Source organism: Acanthopagrus latus, chromosome 7 (genome assembly GCF_904848185.1).
Source record: "Acanthopagrus latus isolate v.2019 chromosome 7, fAcaLat1.1, whole genome shotgun sequence".
Lineage (NCBI taxonomy): Eukaryota > Metazoa > Chordata > Actinopteri > Spariformes > Sparidae > Acanthopagrus > Acanthopagrus latus.
The window spans coordinates 14152934-14180329 of NC_051045.1; the positions used below are offsets into that span (position 1 = coordinate 14152934).

General features: G+C 41.0%; 2 protein-coding genes and 2 long non-coding RNA genes across 22 annotated transcripts in view; 2 read left to right on the forward strand and 2 right to left on the reverse strand.

The window, feature by feature from the left end:
- The window catches only part of LOC119022427 (neuron navigator 1-like), a 95678-nt gene extending 91640 nt beyond the window's left edge, over positions 1-4038 (forward strand). For all 16 annotated transcript variants that reach the window (XM_037103285.1, XM_037103288.1, XM_037103293.1 and 13 more), the window contains 3 exons: positions 58-176; positions 266-454; positions 1487-4038. In XM_037103285.1, the coding sequence (XP_036959180.1) occupies positions 58-176; positions 266-454; positions 1487-1582 (404 nt within the window). In that variant the 3' untranslated portion in view covers positions 1583-4038. The remainder of the gene's footprint in view (positions 1-57; positions 177-265; positions 455-1486) is intronic.
- LOC119022432 lies at positions 9-4517 on the reverse strand. 2 transcript variants are annotated; one of them, XR_005075919.1, is made up of 4 exons: positions 4381-4517; positions 1457-1578; positions 1243-1298; positions 9-146 (listed from the first exon to the last, which is right to left on the reverse strand). It is a non-coding gene; the product is annotated as an uncharacterized LOC119022432 (long non-coding RNA). The 2 variants fall into 2 exon arrangements; XR_005075920.1 differs by lacking the exon at positions 4381-4517 and adding an exon at positions 4234-4364.
- On the forward strand, positions 4381-25496 carry mybpha (myosin binding protein Ha). 3 transcript variants are annotated; one of them, XM_037103303.1, is made up of 15 exons: positions 4381-4661; positions 6749-6799; positions 7229-7348; positions 7618-7683; positions 8139-8273; positions 8662-8829; positions 13280-13368; positions 13458-13653; positions 14018-14157; positions 15122-15281; positions 16653-16789; positions 21182-21368; positions 21893-21955; positions 24870-24912; positions 25012-25496. In XM_037103303.1, the coding sequence occupies exons 1-13, from the start codon at positions 4433-4435 to the stop codon at positions 21931-21933; spliced, it is 1719 nt and encodes a 572-aa protein (XP_036959198.1). In that variant the 5' UTR covers positions 4381-4432; the 3' UTR covers positions 21934-21955; positions 24870-24912; positions 25012-25496. The 3 variants fall into 3 exon arrangements, with proteins under 3 accessions (XP_036959198.1, XP_036959199.1, XP_036959200.1); XM_037103304.1 differs by lacking the exon at positions 6749-6799; XM_037103305.1 differs by lacking the exons at positions 6749-6799; positions 7229-7348.
- Positions 16648-26997, reverse strand: LOC119022431. Its single transcript, XR_005075917.1, has 3 exons — positions 26939-26997; positions 19571-19774; positions 16648-16784 (listed from the first exon to the last, which is right to left on the reverse strand). It is a non-coding gene; the product is annotated as an uncharacterized LOC119022431 (long non-coding RNA).
- Between the last annotated feature and the right edge of the window lie 399 nt (positions 26998-27396).

Genomic DNA, 27396 nt, shown 5'->3' on the forward strand with positions numbered 1-27396 from the left:
ACATAATTTGGTCCGCAGCATGAAATCTGTTAACCTGAAACTTTGCCTTCCATGTAGGTCCCTGCTTCTTCCTGTCCTGCCCAGTATCAGTGGCAGAGTTCAGGCAATGGTTCATCGATCTGTGGAACCACTCCATCATACCGTACCTGCAGGAGGGAGCCAAAGATGGCATCAAGGTGAAATACACTGTTAGTGCTACTGGCAAAAGGTTTGCTGTTTTGCTTCTTCATGCTATTCTAAAAAGTATTTCTGTGTTTTCTCTCAGGTGCACGGTCACAAGGCGGTATGGGAGGATCCAGTGGAGTGGGTGAGAGGGACTCTCCCTTGGCCCAACGCACAGCAGGACCAGTCTAAGCTCTTTCACCTACCTCCCCCCAGCATAGGTCCACCCAGTGAGGAGAAGAAGCCCCCCAAAGATACACCTCCACCCAGCACACTGGAGTCAGACCCACTGGTGAGAGAGAAGGTTTCTATTGCGATAGTTAGGTGCAGAGAGGCGGCATGGGTGTGAGGTGTGCGTTTCACTTGTTAAGTGTGAATGAATCAGTCATCAACAGAGACAAATGTTAATGGACTGAAGGAGATATTTCCATGTTATAGTATCCAAACATTCTAATTGGATTCTAATTGGTCATCTCATTCAATTAATGATCTTTCTTATTTCAGTGATATTTTCTCATGTATACGTAGCCTCTCCTTGTGGGGTAGCTACATGTTTGCACTTTTGAAAATGTCTTCTCTTCGGTCATCATTTAAAGTTCAGCTGCAGTGAATACTTTCACTCTACACATGTTAATGAGGAAGAAAAATGCATCAAATCTTATTTAGCAGAAAAAGATGTATAAATCAAATGAATTGTGGCTGGGCTCATTTAAATCTGCAGTTTTAATACCCTGCTTGATTAAAAAAATTGTGGCAATGCTAAATTTTGCACCGACAAGTTATTTGCGACAGGCTTAGTAAACTATTGTTTAAGTAATTTAAATAACAAAAATGCCAAACATTGGCTGGTAAGATTTACCACCTCTCAGTTTAAATTCATATTTGTTTCATTTCTTGGCAATTGTTCAGACAATACACCCAGTGTGGCAACATCCTCTTTTACTCTGGGACATTGTTATGTGCAGTTTTCACAGTTACACGTACACATTTTCTTAAGCCAGAAAGTTATGTGATTAATCACAGAAATGTTCAATAAGTAAATGGACAAGAAAAGTTATTCGTAGTTGCTGTAATACTTACAGAGGTATGTCACTGCTTGAAAGATGGCCTCTTGCTTAAAAACTGGGCTGTCTATGCTGTAGAAAGATGGAAATATTTTTGAAATTGTTGCTACATGTCAAGAATCCTCTGGGACTGGGACAGTACAGGAATGAAGGGCTTTAAGCAGAGAACAGCTACATGTGGAGTAAATATAAAATTGGTAATTTTATGCAAATATGTCAGTTACACTCACATTGCCTCTTTGTCTCCTCCTGCTACCCAGATGGCCATGTTGTTGAAGCTCCAGGAGTCAGCCAACTACATCGAGTCTCCAGAGCGGGAGGGCTGTCTGGATCCCACTCTGCAGGCTACACTCTGAGAAAAAACAGGCACCTGTCAGTCAAGCTGTGGACTCTTGATTATGGCTGACGCAACGGGTGCAGTCCCGATGAGACTCTAAAGACTAAATAAAGAACTTAACTGTGCGCTCAGTGAGCAGCTACAAAGCTAAATGTAAAGGATCTACAGAGAGAGAGAGAGTGATCATGGACGAGGGGTTTGCTCTGCCCTGCTATCAGAAAGACAATTAAACTGCTTTTCATAGGAAGCTGTGATGATCATGTCAGGGAAAGACTTGTCTCTTCTCTGCCCTAAATTAGTCCCAGATGGGTTGAATCTGCAAGTGCATGGTAACCGGAATAGTATGATGCAAATTATTACCTATAATCCTATTGATCAAGACCCATTCTTTTTTCCTTTTTTGCTTTTTACTGCCACGACTTCCACCACAACTCTTGGTGCTTACTTGCTGGTTTCTATTGATGGCGCATGCTTCAGTTCACAAAGTCACTCTGATTTACTCAAAAGTAGGATCATCACTCGACCACAGCCAAAAATGCACTTTATTTTCTACTTGTGGTAATTGGATTTAAGGAGGCTGTGTCAGTGACTGTGAGTTTGGCCAAATTATGCAGTTCATGAGTAAATCCACTAGATGGCAGCATCTTATTCCCCCTGCCTCAGTGCTCTCCTGGCAATTTATCCAAGGTGCTCAGTACAGTATATAACACACTCTACATTATAAATATAAAAAATGGCCTTGAATGTTTTGTTATGTTCATTTCAGCCACATTTTATCTTTCATGGATCAAAATATCAGAATTTGTAAGAGCAACGTGCATGGGTGAATAAAGAAATCGGTTTTAAGGGTCAGTCTGTAAAGGAAGTGTCATCATCACCGTAGAAACAGACATTGACCCAGCTCGACATACAGAATTGTAAACACAGAGAAAAAAAAACAAAAAAACAAAAACTGCTTGTTTGTCTGCTGATAGGTCTATCTAACCATTTCTGGCTCTGCTTGCGTATATTCTGTATCTAGATATCAGTTTTAAACACAAACTCCTCTTGTGATAGATGAAGATACAGCTTTGAAAATCTTGATTTTGTAGGATTTTATACTGAGTCAACTTCAGTGATCATCTGTATACAGCAACCACCACCTATGTATACCTAACATGCCGTTATCAGACAGCGTAGAAACAATACGCTTCTGTCATCACGTACATCATCCAACAGGAGCGGGAGGGGACATAAAACAAACTGCCATCAAGTGATAAGTGTCTGTACAAAAAGTGATTTCCTTCCTCATTGCATTTGCTCTTTATAACTTTGATACCATACCTGTAGAAAAAAATGAGTTTCCTTCTTGAAGAGTAAGAGTAAGGGCTGGGGTGTGAGAAAGGTTAATTTATAAGTGGCTTCCTCCTGTTGCTCTCCTTCATTTGTTTGCACATAATATATGTTAGAGTACTAGATTACAGAGAGTATTTATTGCTCACATCTTGACTGTTCTTGTGATGAAGGAGGAGAGCGTGAAAAAAAGATGTGTAAGAGGAGGAAACTGTCTGTTTGTGGAGATGTTCTCAAACTTCTCAGCCATGTGCCCCTGCCTCGACCCTGAAGTACCTCAAACTGCCATTTTTGTCCAGATGTCCCTCTACTTTCCAAAAAAAGAAACCATAAAAAAAACAGGGTGCTGGTGTAAAGTAGAGACATGATGCCTAAAGTCTATCTGTGCCTGAAACACAATTTGGCCTAAAGCTGCCTGTGAGCTGCTTTGATCCACCACTCGGAGGCCTCCATTTAGAGGAAACGTCATCACTTCCTCTCAGCTACTCTGATGTCACTTTAATGTCGTCACCTTGATGCCCAGATCTGGGTGAAGAGCGGGTTATCGATTGTGACCTTTGCCTGGAAGTCTTGGTGATGAACTGCTGGTTAAGATGAGTGTGCATCGTGACCGGGTTGCTTGTGTGATGCCATTTCAAGAGCAGTGAAAGAACAGAGATGTAACGCCAACAAATGTATCCCTGGTGTGTTTCCCAAAGTTTTGTTTCATTGGACCTACCACGCTTAACCTTACCACGGGATTTTTTAATAACTGGATGTTTCTCCATCTTTTCACGTTGTTTTTAAGAGCGGACCTTTGTTTTTTTGTGTGTTTTTTTCTTATGCAAATATTTGTAAAGGTTTTCTTTCTATTTTGTACATGACATTACTATTGTAAACACTGTAAATAGTCAGTGCATCTGCGACAACAATCACTAAAAACTTGTAGAGATCTAAGAGAGGGCATGGCCCCTGTATGCAGATAAAAAAAAAAAAGGCATCCTTGGTGGTTTTATTGTCTTCCTCCAGCAGGCGGGAAGGAGCACTTGGCTTAAAAAGGGGGCCTGAATAATGGTTGTGTGGCTCGTCTCTATAACCACATCAAATTCCATATGTCTAACATTGAGCAATGGACACAATAAAGTCATGCCATTCTTCACATCACTACCTGTCTCTGTTTATATTGTTTTACCCACTAGAGGGCGCTAATATTACTGTATATGGTCATTTCATGGGCTGTATGAACATGTTATTTGCATGTGGTGCATTTTGGCATGGTAAACTGTTATCTGACATTGATTACATGTAGATAACTGCTTGTAATTGTGAGCAATAGGAGGTAAAATAGGATTTTCTTACCTCCTGCATACATCACAGGTCCTATCAGAAATGAAGATGTGACTGAAGTAGTGGGGATGGGGCTCATATCAACGGGAGGGGGTATTAAAATGAGGAAATGGGTGGAGTTGCCCACTTGCCCACCGAGCCTCACACTATATATATTACCTAAGACCCGTCCTGACCGCTTCATCCACAGTACTGGCCGTCTATCAGCAAGATGCCAGGCAAACCTGCCCCCATCAAGAAGTCCCCAGCCAAGAAGGCTGCCGACAAGGCACCTGAGCCCGCCCCGGAGCCCGAACCCGCTCCTCCCGCAGAGGCTGCACCTGCGGAACGCGCTCCAGCCGAGGCTCCTCCGGCTGAGGCAGCAGCCGCACCCGAGGGAGAAGCGCCCCCCGCAGAAGCCCCAGCTGAGGAAGCCCCAGCTGCTGAAGGAAGCGCACCAGGTACCTGAAGGCACCACAACAACCGCGAAAATAACCGCAGGAGATCAGGATGAATGCTAAGATAACTCGACTAATCTTAGCTAGGTAACGGTTAAAGCCAATGTTAACATTCTAACGTTTAAGCATGTTTGGGATAATCTGAAAAGTAACTAGTAACTAAAGTTATCATATAAATGCAGTGAGTTAGAAAGTACAATAATTGCCTGGAATGAAAGAACAAAAGGAGTATTTGAGTAAATTTACTTAGTTACATTACAGCACTGTGGTCGACCCTGTTCTTAGCCTAGGCCTCAGCATTTTTCTGGTTATAAAAATGAGTGTTTATACAATGCATAAATTATAAATGTATTTAAAAACGTGCTACTGTTGGTGCTGTCCGACTGCTATTCAAAGGAAGCATGTCTTCTGCAAAGTAACTAGTAACTGAAGTTCCCAAATAAATGTAGTGGAGTATGTACAATGAGTGCCTCCAAACTGTAGAGGGGTAGAAGTGTAAAGTAGTAGAAAATGGAAATACTTTGGACTGTGTAACCTTCACGAAGTTAGCGCTTACAGCAGGACTGTGATATTTTTAGCTAGGTGTACCTAATAAACTGGCAACAGTGTGCAGGTGTACATGAGAGATACAAGTTTTTTAAAAGTACATTTACAGCTAATCTCCCTCCTCTTGCTATGAATGTACCCGATCAGTTGTAATAAGATGAGATGTCTTGCACTCGTAGAGACCATGCCTCTACACTCGGTGATGAATTAGAGATGTTACAATACTGACTCACCCTACTCATTTCTGCTGGAAACTGATAAAACAGGTGACTGCATTGTACAAACAGAAATGGACTCATTTTCATAAAACAAATCTCCAGTCCTTTGCCTGCTGATGACATGTCATCAACTCCTGAAACACGGGCTGCTGCAGCAACTGTAACCCCCATCACTCTTAAAGCTAAACTTGCTTGTTGAAATTGTTTCTCAACATGTAGCTGTTATTAATGATGGGGCTAAAACTGTGCAGACAATATCTCTTGTCCAGTGCACGATCAGCATAATAGTGACTTTATGGACTGGAGTGGTTGAGTCTACTTTTCTGAAATTTTATAAGGAACAGCTACATGAGTGACTTGCATTTTATTTACCTTTACCTTTATGATAGTGGAATTTTCGAACTTCAGTACAATACCTGGAAAAATAATGAATCACAGTATTCTCGATACCACAGTGCAAATCTGATGCTACACATGATAACGAGGTACCACATCTCTTTTCTCAGCTTGTGAAAATAACTTCTCTAGCCAACATACATGTATCTATCATCCATACACTTGCTGCTGAGGGTAAATCCCATTGTGATTAATGGTATATCATTTTATGGCCATTAATTAATTTTATATCAGACTGGCCATTGTTGAAGACTTGCATTTTGCAGAAAGAGTTCATTTAAAGGATAAATTCACCCTAGAACATAAGAATGATGTCTATCATTATATACTCCACCTCGTGCTGGTCAAAGAGCAGATGAAGTTTAAACAATAAACAACAAAATGGCTCCATACAACTTGTTGGCATATTCCAAATTTCTAGAAGCCCAAAGATCCCAAATTGATTTGAAAATACATTATTTACACCCTTGTGCACCAACTTCAAATGGGATACATGCTGACGCTTTAACCTTAACCTTAGCTGCAGTGAAGATTTCAGCTTTATAAAAGGTGTAAACGATGCCCTTTCACATAAATCTTGGGGCTTCTCAAAACCTGGATTACGCCTGACGAGTTATATAGAGCCAGTTTATCACTTTTTTCTTTTTAGAAGAATGGTGCAACACTCTTTTGCTATGAAACTGGAAACACAAGAGTTTCTCACCCTTTAAGAAGTATTGGAATGAGTAGTGGCACAAATTGCATGGGACTTACACAGCGGTTAAGATGCTGAAACCACCACCAGTGATATTTACGTCACCAACCAGGTACTGGTAAATTTTTGTCTTACTTACTCCAGACCTTGGTTGGAAGGAACATCATTGGTGGGAGTAGTGGTGTGACTGGTATTGTTTTTGCCTGCTAACCTCAACATGTAACCCCTAACTTCAGCTGATGCCACAGCCACTGAGGAAGGAGCTGATTCTACGACTCCAGCCGAGGGTAAACACACACATCACAGGCGGTCCACGCACACAAGCTGTAATGCATGATCTGTGTGTTTGTGTCCCACTGTGCACTACACATGGTGTGTATGTTTCTTGCTCATGATCTGTTGTGTTTATTTTGTGTCTGTAAACTTTATCATGTGGAAGTTTTAACCAACCTGTGAGGTTGCTATCTGTGGCACTGGCGTTGTACTGTGTACAAATGTCTTCAGTGTCTCCGAGACGTGTTCAGGAGTCAGTTTTTGGGTCGTAAAATCATCTGTTCTTGTCACTGTCAACACATAGAGCTTTGTCACCGCTTTTCTGTCCTGCTGCTTGCTTCAGTGGAGTGTATCGTAATCAAATCTGCTTGAAATTGATTCCCAGCACGTTCAGTGTCATAATGTATGTCACTAATTGGCTCGTAATTGCATTTTAACGCTAGCTGCTGCACCCGCTGCTGAAGAAGGTGCCGCTGCTCCCCCCGCAGATGCTCCTGCCACAGACGCTCCCCCTGCAGACGCTCCTGCTGCAGATGCTCCCGCTGCAGACGCTCCTGCAGATGGTACATAAACATAAACCATCACACAGACAACAGCATTACTACTCAACCGCAACAAGTGCTATCCATCATGCTTTTCTACAGCTGTGAGGACGAGTGGATTCTTAACAAAACTTTAAAACTCCTGATGTCTTTTCCAGTGAAAAGCCACAGCGACAGATTGAAATGTCACAACACGGAAAAGATGTGCTGGATAATTATCCTCACCATTTTCCTCACTGCTGCTGTTTGTCTCTAAAAACCACATTAACCTCCTGCTTGTTTGACACTAGCTGCTCCAGCAGAAGCTGCCGTTGTAGAGGAGCTGCCAAAGGCCCCCACGCCCCCACCTCCTGCAGGTAACACCAACTTTACACCCTGCTGTCAGATTGCTGTGATGACAGATGTAATGACAGTGACCAATTTGTGTCCTCTAAACCTCAGTTATTTTAGTTAAATTTATTCAGTTTACTCTCATGCATGACAAAAAAGAGGAAAAACACTCAATAAACTTAATTGCAAGTGAAGTGGAACGTGTGCAGGAGTATTTTTCCTGACTCACTATTTTCGAAATTACTATATATTTCTCTTCTCCGTTTACAAAGAGCAACAGTGGCTAGTGTTAACTTTAGAAATGGATTTGATGAAATAAATTAACCGGCCACAGAGCCCCTTCAGTCAATGATTTGATAATGACAATAATTGTACGTTACAGTCCTACATGTAATCATGTTGTTGGCTGGGAGAGTTCATGATTAATCACTACTTGTCCACTTCAACACTGAATTAATCTGCACTATTTGACCTCCTTAAGTCCCCACCAGTGCTCCTCTGGAAGTATCAGTGGAGGATGTGAATGACTGTAGCCTCACCATCAAATGGAAGACCCCAGAGACCATCGGAGACTCAGGCCTGGACGGATACACTGTCGAGTACTGCAAGGATGGAAGTGAGTCGATGAATGTATGTGTGTGGGAGTCTGCACCTGTCCCTAGAGTGTCAGAGGGCAGATAGACTCATAGCTTGGTCCAGGCCGTATACGGCAGGCAGCGTTTCACCGGCTGTCACTGTATCTCCTGACACCACTTTTAGCTTCGCTCGTTTGCTTAGATGACAGCGTGCCTTCTGAGATTACCTCATGACGGCCAAAGTTTACTCCTTATGGGCAGGTTGTTTGTAAACTTGTGTCGACAGCCGATAAGCCACTTAACATGTCCAATAAGGAAACATTTACCCTTTTTAAAATAGAAAAAAGTTCCAGAAAGTATGTGTGTTTAACAAGTCGCAGCCTAATCAAGCTATCACGTCATTCATACTTCTACTTTTTATTCCTGCAGCATCAGACTGGGTTGTAGCTAACGAGGAGCTGACCCCAGCTAACCACTACTGCATCAAGAATCTGACAGCCGGTGACCTGCTGCATGCACGCGTGGTGGCTGTAAACCCCGGTGGCCGCAGTGAGCCGGGCGCACTTGCTCAAGCTGTGCCGATCCGTGAAGTTGTTGGTGAGTAGCAGCATGTCATTTCTCAAACAACCCACTTACAAACGACAGGTTAAATGGGAATTCCACACAGCTCAGACCTTTGCAGCTCTTCAGTATGAGATCATAACAACTTGGAGAAACAACCGAAGAAGTAACAGGAATGCACTGAGTGATCTGTGGGACTGTACATGAGTGCAACTGTGAACAATAATTTGCAAGTTGTTAAAATTAGATTTTCCTTCAAAAGTACCTACAAAAAACAAACAGTGTTTCTCTGCAAAAGCTGCAGTTTGAGTTTCGACCGGTGTAAAGACAGCTTTTAAAATGTCTGTCCCCAACCTCTTTATCAGGAGCTCTGATTGTTGTAACTTATGACCTATCCTTAGAATACTCATGTTGCAGCCAGCGATGTAGAGGTGGTATTAACTGCCTTGGCCTCGGATGGACTGCACAGATGTAGGCACATAAATCCCACAGGTGCTGACAAGGCCTTTCATCAGCTGTAAATCTTGCTTTCACACACACACACACACACACACACACACACACACACACACACACACACACACACACACAGTATATGGTCATTACTGCAGGGTTGACAAATAAGAAAATAAGGTTAAAGCACTCACAAATTTTATAATTTTTTTATACAAATAATTAAGTCCTTCACAAAGATGAACAATAAAAGATCGTAAGAGTAATTTATGGCATTAAAGAATACTTGACCAAAGATAAGGAGGAAGTCCTTCTTATTATATATTATCCTGAATCTACTGAACCGCTGCACCATATAGTCTACTGCTGCATCAGTCCTCAGGGTGATTTAATGGAAGACTGACTCAGGCAAAGAAAAGTGTTTGACTAATGAGCCATCTGACATCTATATTTTACACTGACTTCAACCTTGTCACTGTCACTTGCTCACTTAAATTTATGACAGTGGCTCTTATGCTGTCCTGTTGTCTGGCACAGGTTTCACTGAATAACACTAAAATAAATAGACTCTCGATAATATCGACAATGATAATAATAATATTACTTAGCGTTAACATTTTTTAAGCAGTTGAATTTTTACTCATTGCTTGCAACATTACAAATGCTGGTATTGTTCTGTCAGTCCACCAAATATCCCAACCGCTGCTGAATGGATGGCCATGAAGTTTGTCGCACATTCATGTCCTCCTCAGAATTAATTTAGTAGTCAGTTGTAATCTAGCACTGTCATCAGGTCGTAAACATTATTTAAGGCATACTTAAATTAGCATGTAAATCAAAGCACAGCAGAGCGTTAGATCTGAGTTTCAGTGCTGACACCAAACTAGTTATTTCTTTGATAACAACAAACATGTTTCTGTAAAACAAAATTGTTTTAATTTCAGAAAAAAACATTAATTTTGAATGTCACTAAACAGACAAACAGTCGTGCAATAAATCTCCTTAATACAGTCATAAATCAGGAACTGATCAGAAAAATAAGTGAACAACACAACAAATCTGACCAGGCATTTAATACACTTTCCCATACTTAGTGCCATAGCTCTTGCAATTTACTCAGTACTAATAGCAGTATTTAAATTTAATAGAATCACTGAATCTTATCTTAAAGAGGGTCAACATCCTAAACGTGTATTGCCAGTACTGGACATTTGAGGGTATTCTTATCATTAAGCCCTTTTGAAATTGCCTTTTGTGTGAGAATAAATGTTCCAACATTTCACAGTTCACCCCAAAATAGAAAATCCATATTTTTCCTGGTACCTGCTCTGCTATTTATCAATTTGTATTGTTGTGAGTTGCTGTGTTTTGGAGATTTCCGCCATAGAGACTTCTGCCTTCTCTTCAACAGAATAGCACAATAGCAATGTTGGTTTTTTTGCAAATCAACCCAGTTCATCGCCTAGACAGGAACATACATCTACTCATGGATGAGAGGTTCAAGTTTGTGACTGCATGTGATGTTTGCCAGCTTAGTTAGCTAGCATGAATAGATGTATGCTTCATCCTGCATGGTGATACAGTTGGAATTTGTAGTTAGCAGAAAATAGTTCCTCCATGAAACTGCTCACTACAAGATCTGGAGATGATCTTGAGTAATCGGGTCGTGATTACTGGAAAGAGACATTATTATTGTGTTTGTTGTGTTTGAGCACTGTAAGACAAGTGACATTTACTGTAGTTTTTTTATAATAAAGAGAAGACATCTCCACAACTGATGCCTCTGAAACTCAAACCAAGTCAATCTTTTAAATAACAGGCACTACAAGTAAATATATTTTCGTATGTGCAGCAACTAGCTTCATCTCTCTACTACTGTCTGCAATGAGGGCAAAAATGCCCCCAAAAGAAATACATTTTAACCTCCTTTCATTGTTTTAATGGATATTATTTTTTGAAGCTGTGAATTTCCATCAGACCTCGCACACAATGTGTCACATTGCTTGGTAGTGTAGACCCAAGCTGACATATCCTAGTTATCCACTTTCAGAAGGACAGCTTACTGGCTCTGAGGCTATTTCCTGGTCGGTGTTCAAACAAACAGGAAACTTTAGTGGAGAAATGCAGTTATGCAACCAGACCTGCTGGTCAACCAAGGAGAGTGAAACGTGAGCCTAATTGATGCATCCTGGGTGGCTTGTTGAGGTTAAAATCAGCTGTGTGTCAGTCATGCCGTTCTGACCAGTCACCCATCGCCATGTACAAGCTTCTGTTAAAGACCTGCTGTCCTACATATGGTGAAAGCCCCCCACAAAGACACTTTATCCAGAGACAGAGACAGATTATAGATGGTTTGCAGGAAGACATGTTGGCAGCTGGATGCTATAATGCCAGCGACACTTTTGGGCATTGCTGGGAAGTGTGCTGATTAGCACGGATTACTGTTGAAGCCAAATCTGGAGCCAGAGCTGATCCTCATAGGGAATGATGCTACCAGGAGCCGGATCCCAGCATGTACAGCAGCGCTGTGGTGACAAATGTTAGGAGAGGAGGATGAGATGCACTGGGCAGGAAACCAGGTTAGGAGAGGAGCAAGCAGGGGAAGAAGAGAAGGCGCGACAGCCACCAAAAGATGGACAGGCGTGACATAAGAGGACATTTAAGTAGAGGATAGGGGTGAAGTGAGGTGATGGAGAGCAGCATCTTAGCTGTTCATGTATCGCATAAGCCCTTAGAGCTTTTCAGACATTTGCTGCTTATGCAGAAACATGCAAGGGATGCTGTTCCTGACACTTAGCACCCGGCCTGAGAGAAACCAGTCATGAAGTCCGAGCCACAGTGCAATTTAATCTACATTATTTTATCACAGCTAGAGGACTCATGGAGTCAATGTACTTGATTTGGGTGTCTACAGTTTCCAGTCAGTTGTACCTGAGTACTTCAAGATGGGACATTGGACCAGTTGAAAGTGATGACATCCTCCTGCGTCTTCTTTGTGCATGACAAGAGGGAACACTTGTTGGGGTTCATCCAAGTGTCTAAGCTATTTTAAGAGCTGCTGGATGCAGGGTTTTCCTCTTTTGACCCGCTCTACCCAGATACTGTGCTTTTCCTCTCACACACAGGAACTCTCTGACTGGATTTGTGATCTGCTTTTCTGTGCATGACTTCTCATTATCATCAATAACACTGGGACATAGATTTGTAATTTAAAATAATGTATTGTGAAAGTATTGTTGATAAAACTGTCTGACTGTCTCAATTTGTCACAGAAAGAGCAAATAGTCAAATAAGATTATAACTGTTTTTCAATTTTTGCTTGTAAAATCTTTTATTGTGCTCTGTATGTCTTTAAGTATAACAAAGAAAGTGCTAATTTGTCAGCGCTAATCATGTGCAATCTTACAAACAAACTATGGCTGCAACTAAAGATTATTAAGATTTTGGATTTTGATCAAACGTTTCGTCTATTAAATAATCAAAATGATTGAAAAAGTTGCTATTTACAATTTTTCAGTCATCAGTTAGCTTTTTTTGTCTGATGAAGAGTCCAAAACTAAAAGATCCCTTTATTTTGCAGATTCATTTTCTGTTGATTAATCAAATGGTCATTGCAGCTCTGAATCATACTTTGAACTCACATTTCAAAGATTAGGGAAAAGTCTGCATTTATATAAACAAGTTTACAATCAAAACTCTCAAAATATATGTTTTTTGCTATTGGATTTGTGGGCAGTGAAAATTATTTTAGCTCTTTTAGACATCTTCTCTTGTACCTTTGCCTAGCAGAGGCTGCTCTATTTAGGTCTTGTTGACCTTCCATTTTAAGCGTGTGACCCCACATCAGAGACACAAATTTGTACACTGGTTGATGGTGATGCCAGCTACTGTTGTCAAGTAGGTGATTTATGAAGGTAGTTGTCCAGATGATGTCACTCATATCAAATTTACCAACAGATCAGTTAGCAATCACGATAGCAAAAACAGATGATTGGTGGAGGAGGAAATAAAAAAGCACTACTTGTCTTTTCAGATCGTCCGAAGATCCGCATGCCCCGTGCCCTCAGATCCTGCTTTGTCAAGCAGGTTGGAGAGCAGATCAACCTGGTTATCCCCTTTCTTGTAAGCCAGCACCTTCACACACCATCTGAATAATCCATGAATATCATATCCAGATGGCAAACATAATAATTTACCTTGTAACTCATCAGGGAAAGCCCAAACCTATGGTGTCCTGGCTTAAGGATGGCCAGCCATTGGATACAAAGAGGGTCAACATCAGGAACAGTGACAAGGACAGCATCATGTTTATTCGTTCTGCTCAGAGGGAGGACTCCGGTGTTTACGAGATGGCTATTAAAGTGGATAGCTTTGAAGACAAAGCCAACATCACCCTTCAAATTGTGGGTGAGTTGCACCTGCAGACTGTGTGTTTGCATTCAAACACACACATCATGTGCGTGCGCCTGACATGTAAACGTCGGCTTATTTCAGACCTCCGTGATGAATCTGCACAGCTGTTCTTGTAGCTGACTTGTTGGTTGTGAGACTTGCTCTGAAAGAAATTCAAAGCACTGGCCAACATATATCACACCTCTAACAATGATGACCTTTGACCCCACAGTGTTTGACCCTGCTGTCAGTTGCGGCTGTTAAACTGTTTAATGGCCCTTTTGATCTAACTTGGTTCGGAGCAGACACCTTTCATACTTTGAGGAACACACTGGTTATGATTTTAATCCTTTATAAATGCAGAAATGTGTCTCCTCAGAGCTGCCCGGACCTCCTGCCAGTGTGAAGTTGGTGGATGCCTGGGGCTTCAATGCTGCTCTGGAATGGACTGTTCCCAAAGATAATGGCAATGCAGAGATAACTGGATACACCGTCCAGAAGGCTGACATGAAGACAGGGGTATGGCAGATGTTCACATTCAAACACACCGAGCAAATCACGTTGTCAGATAGTTTGAATTTGTAGACATAAGCCGGATCAAAAGGAGTTAACGGGAATCCGGCTGCAGATAACTGTTGCGTAGTTTTGATTTATAATTCAGTGTCTGCTTTCTCCCACTGATGTAACGTGCATAATAAACCCTGTCGTACTCTCCCTGTTGTGTTCCAATGTTTACATTCTTTCATATACGTAAGCCTCTTTCACATCCAACCAAAAACCCACTAACACCCAATAGTATTTGGCTTTTATCCTCATGTACAATCTGCATTCATTCCACTATTAAGTGACTTCTGCAGTAGTCATGGCTGTTTACCGGCTCCAGCTCCAATCAGCATTGATGGAAACAAGATACACAGGTGGACTTTTATCCTAATTACAATAAGAATAAAATGGTCTTATCAAATCAGATTCTGTCTTTCCTCCATTGATCTCAGTATATCATAATGCCAGTAGGTCTTTTTAAAGTGGTCCTAAAGGGATCTGGCAGAAATGTAAGAGGTACTGCTGCCAGGGAGCACTCAAACTAATAAACAAAACAGCTACCAGAACCGATGATACACTCCAGGACATTTGTAGGAGAGGACATACATATTGTGTCACACTTCATCCCTCTCTGTCTTTCTTTTGTACCTGGTGGTGCAGTGAGTAGAGAGAATTAGCCAGTAACAGGCATCAAAGTCATAATGAACTCATATGGCGAAGATGGACAGAAAGAGAGAGAGGGAAATGTGGAATTGATGAACCAAAAACAGAGGGAGCAGGGTACAAGGTGCAAAGAGAAAGTGAAAGATATAGAAATAATAGATTAGATAAAGGCAGATGACACTTGCCTCATTTGAAGATAACTACTCCAATGATGACATGTGATGCAGTAGTTTTCTATCTTTCTTAAACTGACCGTCTGCTGTGTCTCCGCTTGCAGGAGTGGTTCACGGTGCTGGAGAACTACCATAGGCTAACCGCCACCGTCTCTGACCTCATCATGGGCAATTCGTACAGCTTCAGAGTGTTCTCTCAGAACCGAGTGGGCATGAGCGAGTCCTGTGCCGTCACCAAGCAGGTGGCCACCATACAGAAGACAGGTGACACCCTTGTTTCATTCCTAAATTCTTAATTCTTCTAGGGCATTTATTGAAATAATAAAGAGTTTAGTGGCAGGGCTGCAGTAGGTACTTATGGTTTAATGAGGTACAGTTTGTAGTCTGTGAGAGTGTGTCTGTGTTTAAAGACTTGACGAGTTGAAATGGTCTTGGCATTGCTTCAATCACAAGTGGGCCACTCTCTTGGCCATGCGCAGCTACTATTGCAATAAATTTCAAGAGGCACTGACAACATTAAGACAGCTGGCAGAGCAAGTGTTGCTCTTCCTGTGCTTTTGTGCGATGTGTGTGTCTTTCTGTCTCTGTCCCTGTAATGAATGTCATTTGGTTCTGTAGGTCAGTGCGCTAAATCCGGTGGTTTGTGCGCCGTTATCCCTGTATTTATATGACTATCGCATCTCCTGCTTCTCTTTGATGGTCGGCTTTGCCCTCTTTCTTCCGTTTAGAACAGCTAACATTTGATATTTGTTGTGGTCGGACATCAGATCGTTCAAACTAATTCTGATGATCAAGCATAATCCAGCCCTGCAAGTTTCACAGTCCATGTGTCTGACTTCACAGCCTGTATAAAGATTAACTTTGGGCTTTTTTTTTGGATGGCACTTCAGCTAGAAATCCCCCTCAGTCTAGATGCTGGTGTTGGTGGACTGAATCCAGCAGATGGAAAATGAAACCTCTCAGTTTATCCTGAGGGACAGGGTGGTGATGGGGGAAGTGGTCAGTTGAGAAATCCTACCTCCTGAAAAGAAACATCCGAGCCCTGATCATTTGAGAGCTGCAGGTAGACAGATAATTGGTCAGATATGGAAATGTCAAAGAGATTTTAACTGCTAATCAAATCAAATCAAATCAATCTTTATTTATATGGCGCTTCTCATACAGAAAAAAGTACCTCAAAGTGCCTCACAGAAATAAACAAACAACAGCAGAAAAATAGAAATAGCAAAATAAAAAAAAAGGAGAAGATAGTTAAAAGAACCCAAACCCTCCCACCCCTTCAGACATGGACAGAGACATACACAGTCATACACACACTCACACATATGCACGGGGACACACACACTAATACACACCCATACAGTAGCTGTCACTAAAGAGACATGGCTGCTAAGGTAGAATTGGAGTTTCATTAGTTTAACAGTTATAATTACTAGACACCTTTCAGCTAAACCTACAGTCTCTTGTGACTGTAGGTTTATCCATCCATGTCACATGGCTTCAGCTGCTTCACTTTCCAGAGCTGTCAGTAACAATTACTTTACATTTAGAAGCACAATCAGGTATTGTGATTTCACGGACAGTACCACAATGTAGTCGCTGGTGTGATCTTAACCTCATTCCACGTCTTCACAGGTATTGTCTATAAGCCACCTGAGTACCAGGAGCACGACTTCAGTGAGGCGCCCAAGTTCACCACCGCTCTAAGTGACCGGGCTGCCACCGTGGGATACACCACCAAGCTGCTGTGCTCTGTTCGTGGATGCCCTAAGGTCAGAGAGACAGACACTCCTGTAACATATCTTATCATTCCGTCTTGTCCTGATATGTGATAGCTAATGCCAGCTGCTGAAATTTTAACCTGTGAGAGATGGTCTGTTGCACAGTCTCACTGAGGAAACATGTATTTTTCTTATTGTATAACGTTTAATTCTGTTTTGCTGATACAACATTTATTATTCTACTGGGGAGTCTGGATAAATCATTTGAGTCTGTAGTATTGATTCAAATTAGGTATTAATGTCACTGCTATAAAGATAGATAGAACTGGGGCAAGGCTTAAACTGGTATGTCTATGTGAAGTTTCAGTATGTCTCTCACTGTTCTTGGCGGCCTCTGCTCTGGTTAAACATATCTTTACAGTTGTCTGGCTGACGCAGACGGCTTAGGTGGCAGGCCATGCTGGAAACGCAGTTGATCATGAGTCCTAGCTGTCCTTGACTTCTCTCGCCAAGAACAGCAGTGGCTGCACAGTTTGCACATGCCTGTTTAGTTGAGCCTAATCAAATCCCAGATAGCAAAATTGTACCAGACATGTTCACCCGGCCCATATACTGTGTGGAATGATGGCACTTGGGCAGTCCACTCCTGTTTACCAGATCTGAGCCACAAGTAGGCCATACCATGGCCACATGTCAGCCAACAGCGAACTCTATAACCCAGAATTTGGGGCCAGATCCAGCCCTCCAGAAAAGAAATGAACTGTGGTCCAGCTGGACCCGATGAATATATCTGGCAAGATCTAGGCCACAACTTATTAGCTATCTGTGATAGGAACTGATGTAGGCTCAAACTTATGATGTCAGTGGTTTACCACCAAGACTGTTTTTTTGCAGTTACATGTTAGTCATCGGTTAATCTGCATTCACAGACACAAACTCTGTTTATGGTTTCCCTAGCCAGCAGTCTAAGATAATAAGTGTGTTAAAAGAAGATTGGTTGGGGAAAACTTCCTCCAGAAAGACAAAAAAATTAAATGTAAATTGTGTGATGCCATTCCTATTTACTTGCTTACTCTTACTCTTGCAGTATCATATTAAGAACCAATGCTCGCCAGTGGGAAAAAGTATGATGTAGATGTTCTGAGGCCAAATCATTGAGATCAATATGCTGCCAGTCAGTGTGGTCGAATGCAAGGGATTTAAAGATCTAACATGTTAGCTTGAGCCTGAGTACATTATGACATCGAGACATAAGGCATGTAAAACACTGTGAAGAAAAGACAGATGAGCTAAAAGTCAAAGTAGCTGAGGAAAGTAAAGCTAGCTCAGACTTCCGACTGCTGGGCAGCTCTCACAAATGAAAACTTTAGCAGTGGTGGGTGAGAGGGTGTGCTGCAGACAACCTCACTGAGAAGCTTACTAGCGCAGTAGAGACATGGGGCTGTGAGTTGACCTGTTTTCACAATCATGCCAAACACACAGAGCCAGCTAACTCTGATGCACATTTCCCCTGGGACTCTTGGGAATTCTTGATTTTATATCATTTTACATTTCTTCTAAAAAAAATAACAAAATACTTACCATTTAATGGGTGTCAGGCTATAAAAAAAATCACCAAAAGTGACACCTCTAGCTCAGACTGCACTCAGCAGACAGTTCCTGAAAATCTTGAATCTGACTGGATTGATACCAGTAGATAATAATGTTTCAGGGACAGCTGAGAAACTCCAGTGAATTTCTTTAATGTGGCATCCCAGAGCTGCACGTTGACCATGTTTATGGCTTAGATGCAGTGATGCCTTGGCTCATCGCAGAGGTCCGAGTGGATGCCTGTGTTGGAGAATAAGGATCAAGTTGCTGATGCACACCCCGATATTAGGATCTATAAACGCGGACAGACTGTGTCTAAATCAGTCTTTCGAGCCTGTCCCTGTGGACCAGTAGTCTTGAGTTCTGCGATCAGAGCAAGCAATCGTAGCAGCTGGGGAGAAACATATCCACTGATTATCTGTTGGGAACCAAGGAAAGAGGGGAACTGAATACCTCCTTCACACATGAGGCGCACATGGTATGATCCTTTACTTAACCTCTGTTTGACCCCATAATGATGAATCTGCTCTGGAAAGGGAAACCCTCACTGCCACTACTTACAGACACTTGAGTGCTGTTTCTACAAACCACATACTTACAACTTATTACAAACAATTTAATCTAGATAAATAATAAACTCACTTATCTCACCTACTCTTGCCTTTTCATCTTCTCAATAAATAACATTTTTTCACACTTGGATTGTAAGTGTGTTATAGCACGTGTTTATTGAGACACATTCTCTTCTCTGGCTCAGAGTCAGGAGCCCATTGAGCGCTGCTGAGGGGGTCCAGCAGAATGGCATGTAGTGTGATAAGTTGTCCTGCTGTCTGATACAGAGCTGTTGTATTAAGAGGCAGAAACTACTAATGGGGAGCTAAGGGGGAGATAAGCAGGGAAGACAAAGAAGAGACAGTCATGGCAAGTATAACCTGTTGTCCTGTCATGGCTAAGTGATGTTGCTGTATCGCAGAAGGTACTATTTTTGCCACCCGTCGAGACTGTTATCAGTGTGACTGACATGCACACACATGAATGCCCAAAGAAAGAAATGATGATGGGAGAGGAAAGAGAGTGAGGAAGATAAAACGACAAGAGATGAGTGGATGGATTTACATTGTCTTGATCTCTGTCAGTCAAATGTGACTGATGACTCTATTACTGTGCTTGCAAAGAGAACAGAAGTAGTAGCAGTAGAAGTAACATCCCCAACTATGCTGGCTTGGTATGTTGGTGACTCACCATGTGCCCCAGAGGGAGGAAGGGCGTGGTAGAGGGTGTGGTGATTTCAGCAGCGCACTGCAAGCCTGGTGCCAGGAATGACTGTGTCTCGTGCTGACAATGGTCCACCTGCTCAGATCAGACTGGTAGCTCAGCACACTTGCAGCTAGCGAGCCAGAGTGAGTTGGTAGTCTGCACCAAAGGCTTTTTCTGTATCTGATCTAGCTGCAGTTTAGTTTAGTTTATTTGAGAAGGGACAGTGCAATGAACTAATAAAACATACATATATAATATACATCAGTATAAACACATTAAAAACACATAATATTCTTTTAATTACTTAAAAAACAATAGATTAATTAAACCTAATAGAAAAAAATCTATGATTATGAACAGGATACAAACTCTGGTCCCCCATATGACGGGACATGAGCATGATCCATTTATCTAGCAGAACTGACTCTGCAAACCACAATTAAGCAGGTTTATAATATATACTTATACTATCATCTTGAGGCCAAACTTTCCAAAAGGCTCTACCTGCTGCCAAAGCCTGAAATATACAGTGCTTGGGCTACTGCCTCAGATAAAATGTGTCCCTCATTCCCCCCAGGATTGCGTTTGTCTTATAGCTGTCGAGACAAAGCGTTCATAGGAGCCAATCTAAAAGCCAAAAGATGTGCCATTATTCTAGAGACATAACATTGTGCAACATGTACTTCATAATGAAATGTTAAAGCAAAAATCGTGTATATGTATGATAACGAGTTTAACTTCAACAAAGCTAAAAAGTTACATTTTCAAATCAGATCCCTCTACATGTTATACCCTTCTGCATCCTACAGAGCCACTTCATTGACCTCATACATGCATTTTCAATCACATTTTTGCAATTAAATTGATATGAATCCATTTACTACTGTCACCTCATCAGACGACCTACATACTCTCAAAATGTATGACCTTTGCATTCGTAAACTCACACGTCAGGTCTATTTTGAAAACTTGTCGTAAGCAGCAATGCAGGACTAAATCTGTTTCACACATCAGTGAGGAAGGAACGAAACAAACCGTTCTAAAATGCATCAGCTGAGGTGAAACCCAATAACCAGAGTCACCTTGCATGAAGTTGAACTATGAGAAAATCCATGCACGGAGCGTGTCATCAAAACCCATAGCAGCACATACCTTAGGTACTTGAGTTACTCCAATATTACCCAACTGTCACACTCAGCACAGACTGTCTGAACACGCTGAAAGGCGAGCTGTCAACAGACTGAAATCGTATTCTACTCAAATGTTCAATTTGTCCAAAAACACTTGAAAAAACAAACATTTCTGATTGATAGTGTCATTGTGATGAAGATGTAATACTGGAATCTTTAGTAACTTGTTCTACTTCCAAAAATGGAGGGAGCGTATTGATTAATTTGTATTTGTAATACAGTACAGGAAGTACTGAAAGACCCTCGATCACTGCTGATGTTATAGAAATGATCACAGTTGACATCAGCATGAGTTCAGAAATTTGATTGTGGTACTGGACACTATAACAACACACTGGAGGTATCTTTGAGGTAAACTGTTGATTGATAAATGAGTTTATGAATATTTTTCATCCCCTACTTTCAGCCTAAAATTGAGTGGTTGAAAAATCAGATGGTCATCGGCGACGACCCCAAGTACCGTCAGATCTCAAATCAAGGCATTTGCTCCCTGGAGATTCGTAAGCCCTGCAGCTTTGATGGCGGCGTGTACACCTGTAGAGCCAAGAACGCCCAAGGAGAGGCCACCGTCTCCTGCAAGCTGGAGGTCAAACGTACGTATCCATGGACAAACTAAAGATAATGTTTTTAGCAAATGCAGTCCAAATCTATTGAAGTTAAGGGAATTTTTCATCATTTTAGTAAATGTCATTTTAGTAAATGTGCTCTCTTTCCGAGAGTAGGATGAGAAGATCAGTTCTCATTGCTGTTGACTAAAATGAAGCTTGGACAAAAACACTGATAGACCAATGGTACAACCAAAATGAACTAAAAACATGACCAACGTTGTGGCCAGTTTTATGGCTTAAACAAAGTATAGCCTGGTAATTATTGAGTTAGAGGTGCTGTTTCCAGTCTTTATGCTAAGCTAACCATAAGTTGATATAAGACATCAAAGTTGCATTGATGTTCTCATGTATCTGATGTATCTCCCAAAATGTCATACCTTTACTTTGAAAGGTTGGAAATGTATTTGAACCTGTTATTGGTCCAATTTGATGATTGTAGTTTCCATGACTCCAATTTGTTTTACCAGACTTATATTCATATGAAATACTTTATATTCCTCTCCAAACAGAGATTATTGTTCCAGAGGGTAACAAAGAGAAGGGCAAGTAAACCAACAACCAAACCTCCACAGGTAAGAAACAGAACAATGTATTCATTCCTGTGCGAGCATGAAGTAACCAAACATGTCACTTGTAGGCAAAAATTTCATCAATATATTTTCCTCAGAAATGATAAATCCTTTAATTACAATGATTGTAACCCATAAACTAAGACTACACTGTAGCATAGCAGATTAAGAAGTTGCTCTCTTTGGGGTTGCATGGGTATGAGACTTTCAAGGCATGATAATCATCTCAGACCATTACAGTTGAACATTTTAACAATTCCAAGCATTGCTACAGCAATCACCTCTGATCCTATGCCATGTTTTGCCCTATTGCGATGTTGGGCCCTTACATTTGAGGGAACTGGGCCTGGAAAGTCTTCAAAAAGTCTTTAAATTTGATGTTTAAGAAGGTGTGGGACCCCTGTTGTTACTGCTGTCCCACCTAAAAAAATAGTTATCTTCTGCACTGCCTGCCAACCAGCCATGAATTACAGTGTTCTTAAACCCAAAGCAACAAAATGAAACAGATAACAACTCATTTGTCCTTCCCTCTTGTCAACCCCACTTTCGCTCTCTCCTCCTTTGTACATCTTGTACGCTGCAGGCCCTGCTTTTGGATGTGGTAATGTGGCAAAGATTAATGTCAGTGAAGTGGAAATACCAAATTTCTTGTTTTTACAGCTTTAACATCTCTATTTATACCCTTACTATTAGGCAGCCACATTCAGGTTTTGGTATAGGCACTTCCATTAAAGCTTTTCAAATGCTTGAGTGGTGTAGCCTTTCAAACAGTGTCAGGAGGCTTTGCGCACATCACAGTGTCATTTCAATGTCTGGTAGGAGAAGGATGAAGTGTTGAGAGAGGATCGCAAGATGGAAAAAGACAAAAAGAAGGGACATTTAACAGATGGCTGAACATGTTGGCAAGGGGATACACAGGATTGTTGAAGGCTGTAAAGAGCTAATGATATTGGTTTTATCTTACTGTAAAGGTCATTACACTGGTTCTTTTTATGGTACTGTGAAAGACTAGCACTGTCCACACTGGGTGTACATTCAGAACATGTGAGCAAGGGAGCAATTATGTTATTTAGAATTTTTTAGATGACCTCCTCAAATATCACATCTCTTCTTTTCCACTCTCAGTGTACACCTCTGTGGCATGTACGGGACTGCAGTCTGTTTCGGCTAAACTACATTAAGATGCTCAATAATTAGGTGAAGGCAATAGTTAAATGTCTCATTTATGTGTGCTGTTTGTAGTGTGATTAGGCTTTGAATATAGTGTGCATCAAAGTTGGTCATAATTTACATTTCTACCCTGCCATCACCGTGTTTATATGCAGTTATTATAAAGTTGTTGAACAGAGTTACGTAGAGTTATGTGTAAATTTGACTGAAGTTTGGAATTGCTCTGGATATAATCACAAATAGCCACAGGAAGAATTTGGCTTTGGTATACATGACCAAGTGATCAGGTTTCTCCATCAAGATTTAGTGGATATCGCAATAAAAAAAACAAAAAACTTGTACATGTACAATAGTGGAAGAAAAGAGCAATGCACATTTTTGATCTAAGAAGTTGGTTGTCAGTTTGATTCTCATTAATTCCCTTTGTTGTTGCTGAAGCTATAAATCTTTAAAGATGTGTCAGCAATATATATACTTCCACATTTATATAAAAACAATGAATTACCTACAACAGTGAGGCACTGCACATACCAACAAAAGTGGTGAAGTAGCAAGGTGAGGCTTTTAATCGCTTAATAATTAAATCATTTAGATAATTGTCATCTTTCAAACAAAAATGTCAGCTCCTTGTATGTAGGAGTTATTGTTTTCATTTGTCATTTATGCCAGTAAATGAAGAGCCTTTAGGTTCTGCAATATGCGTTGCATAAACGATGGAATCCAAAGATGTGGCTCTGGGGAACTGTGATGAGTGTTTTTCAATACATTTTGACTTTTCATGGACTGAACAATTAATTGTGAATATAATCAGCAGATTAATCGATACTGATGATAATCATTAGTTGTAGTCCTAATCCATGGATGTCTAACATTGGACTAAGTTACTGTATATCAGACATTGCTAAACTGGAAATACCTTTTAATTTAATTAATTAATCGTCTTCTCATCTGAAACAGGAAACATTTTATGCTTTGCCCTCAGGTTTACACTTAAAGGGAGATTTTTGGAGCATGGAGCCTCAGTTGCTTGATTGACATTAGCACATAAACGGGATGCAGTTGTTGTGCTACACGCTAACTACAAAGGTAACCTTCAGTGCGGTCAGGGACACGTGTGTTCACACTATACTGCAAATGTTGTCGCATGCCTGCCTGACCACCCCCCACTGTGGCTCGGGTGATCAGGTCTTAATGCATCCTCAATGTGTGTGGCTCCATTCACACCTGTATTTACAGCTGTCCACTTGCGATCAGATTACTAAAGGCGCGTTTTTCTTGCCAAGTGTAAAGTTGGACCTATACATGACGTGATCATGCTTGTGAGTCTGTGCTGGGTGTCAGGATGCGGTCCCGCAAGGCACAGCCATACATGGGAGGGCCCCTCAAGGGAAGAAAACGAGGGATTAGGCAGGGAGCGCCTTTGGGTGGGGTGGGGGTAGAGGTGATGTCAGCGCGGCACTCCACAGCTTCTAAAAATTACTCCAGATGATCTGACACACAGCCAAACTCTTCACATTACCATGAGTCAACAGGCCAAGGCAAGCGCTGTGAGAAGAAGGGAGAATGGGCTAAGAGGGCAGAAATTGAGCCAAATAAACCTCGATGGAAAATACGCAGAGGATCTCACACACATTCAAACTGGACAAATCCACACACACTTTTTCCGAGAACATTCCTGGCTGAGGTGATTATTACCACCTCATGACCCCGTTTAACCCTCCTCATGCTTTAATTATCTTTCCACCAGTGCCTTTCAAGGACCAGCAGAAGTCCAGGTCTTATGTTGTAAGGTGAGTTTACGTTTATCTGTTTGCATCTACATGTGTATGTCTGTGTAAATGTATAATGAATCCCTCTAACGCTCTCTGTATGTCTCTTATCTTATTTAGAGTGTTTGGCAGGTGTAAGAAAAGGTCGTGGCTGGCTGTGCAGCAGTTTGTACATAATGAAAAAGAGGACAGATCAACATACCAACATACCCCACCCACACATCGCAGACTCACCAACTCCTCCCAGTACGCAGGGAAGACCCACGCCACCCAACCCATCCCAGTTTGCCAAAGCGTTGTATGTTATTTTAGCTGGTGACTTGTATGTAAGGCTAAATATACCCTGTGTTTTTCTGCCTATGCCCATGTGCTGTTTGTTACAGTATATATACAGTATGTACTACCTAATAAAACAGTGAGTCCTTGGATATGCTATTGCAATGACTGTATGGATGTGCAATAAAATGTATTTTACTATGTATTATGTGTATTTCTACACAAATTGCAGGAGACTGTATCATGCTTAATATAAATGCTACAGATAGTTTGAGGCTGGAAAAAACTTAAAGGGAAAGTTTGTCCAAATAAAAAAATCTAAACATGCAGATGGTTTTGAATTCAGATGACATGGTTTTGATGTATTATCCATCTCAAAGATTTCTCCTGAAACCCCAATGCACTATATTCATATGGCAGCAATTTTCCTCTGACTTCCCACTCAGAGTGGGAAGCTTGAATCCTAGGAAAATGTTATGCTGCTGTGTTCGAGGTTTAAAGTTATATGAAAGTCATATCAACTGAAAAGATGATGAATAGTGAAAACCTGGAGGGAAGGAAGGAAACAACAACACAACACTATTTGATAACACATTAGTTAATATGAGCATTCATCCACATCCTAGCTAACACTACCATTTGGTTACAGCCAGGGTGTTTCACTTAATTAAATGTGTCCAAGATCCATGTCCAAGATGATATTTTATTATCATGTCTAACATGAGACAATTCAGCAAATATTATGTTTTATCTTGGAAAAATGGTCTGATGTCCACATCATCACTATTGAATGTCTTCAGTTGCAGATCAATTTAGAAAGGGTTGTCATCATTACAATTTCAGCCCAATTCCCCACGTTTATAGGCTAGCATGTGCAATATCGAAGACAGCAGTGTAACATTTGAGCTCCCCAGCTTGAGTGTGATGTCAGAAAGAAATGGCTGCCGTCCAAGATGTGTGTTGATATTTTAGAGTTTATATTTATTCAATTTACTATGAAAAGATTAATTGATGCAATGTGTAGAAAACAATGAATGTGGGTCTGCTCATTCTTCACACCTTTAATCGATAATTCCTGTCACATTGCTCATAAAGCTCATGCATGCTTGTACCCGACGCAACCAGCAGGGAAAACACACAAGTCAAGTCAAGACTTTGCTCAGAAATCTTATTATTTCGACGTCAATTTAAGTTTCTACTGATTAGAGATATTTGAACATGGGTTTCTACTCAAGTGATACAAATTTACACACAGTATTCATCTTAAGTCAGTTTCATAAACAAAGCCGCAGGTGTTTGCTGACATGGGATGTTGTGCAGGTTATGGTGGAGCAAAGTTTCTCACATTTTATCTGATTTATTTACAAAAACAACAAAGAAATACAAGGGAATCTCAACATCTCAAAGGACAGGACAGGCATAAGACATGTAAGCATAATCTTTAAAGTGAAACTCTTGCCTAAATGCAACCTAGGCTTTTTTTTTTGTTAATGTATATGAATCAAACCTTTGTGTAAAAGCATAATTATGACGAAAGAGGCACTTTTAAGATTGACCGTATTTTCGTTTTCGGCTCAAACTCATTCTCAATGGGAGTGCATGTGGTACTTTTACGCTAGCATAAAAATCGCTATTTTTAAAACACTAAGAGGGCTCGACACAACATGAAACTTTGCTCGTGGTATCACCAGGGTCTCTACACATGAACACGAGCAACAACGTTGTTTGTGAACACAGAGTTTACTAAAAATAAAGATTTTGAAGAACTCACATTAGCAGTAGCTTCTTCCTCTAACTGTTGTCATGGCAGCCCAGACACTTCGATCCCTGTGACCTAACAGGAAGGAGAGTAGAGTTGGACCGCTCCTAAAGCTTAATTCCATATAAATGCACAGATAATTTGTTGTTTTGTCCTTAGTGAGTCACTGGGTCACATGACATGGAAGCTGTTGACAAACAATGTCTGCATATATTAATGTAAAATAGAGGAAGAACTGAAGTACATAAAAATAGCTGCGTCTCATTCGTCCAGTTTACTAATTCAATCTAAAGCTGGCTTGGAGTCACTGACCCTGAATGTCACTGAATGTAACGTTAATCAGACAAGCGCAGTAATTCGCTCATGACATGGGGTTAAACAGTAAAATCAGAGACGGTTAATAAAGGAGCTAAAGGATATTTATTTGGTAACGTTACTTGTTTTTATCACAGCCCAAGTTAGGCTACCTC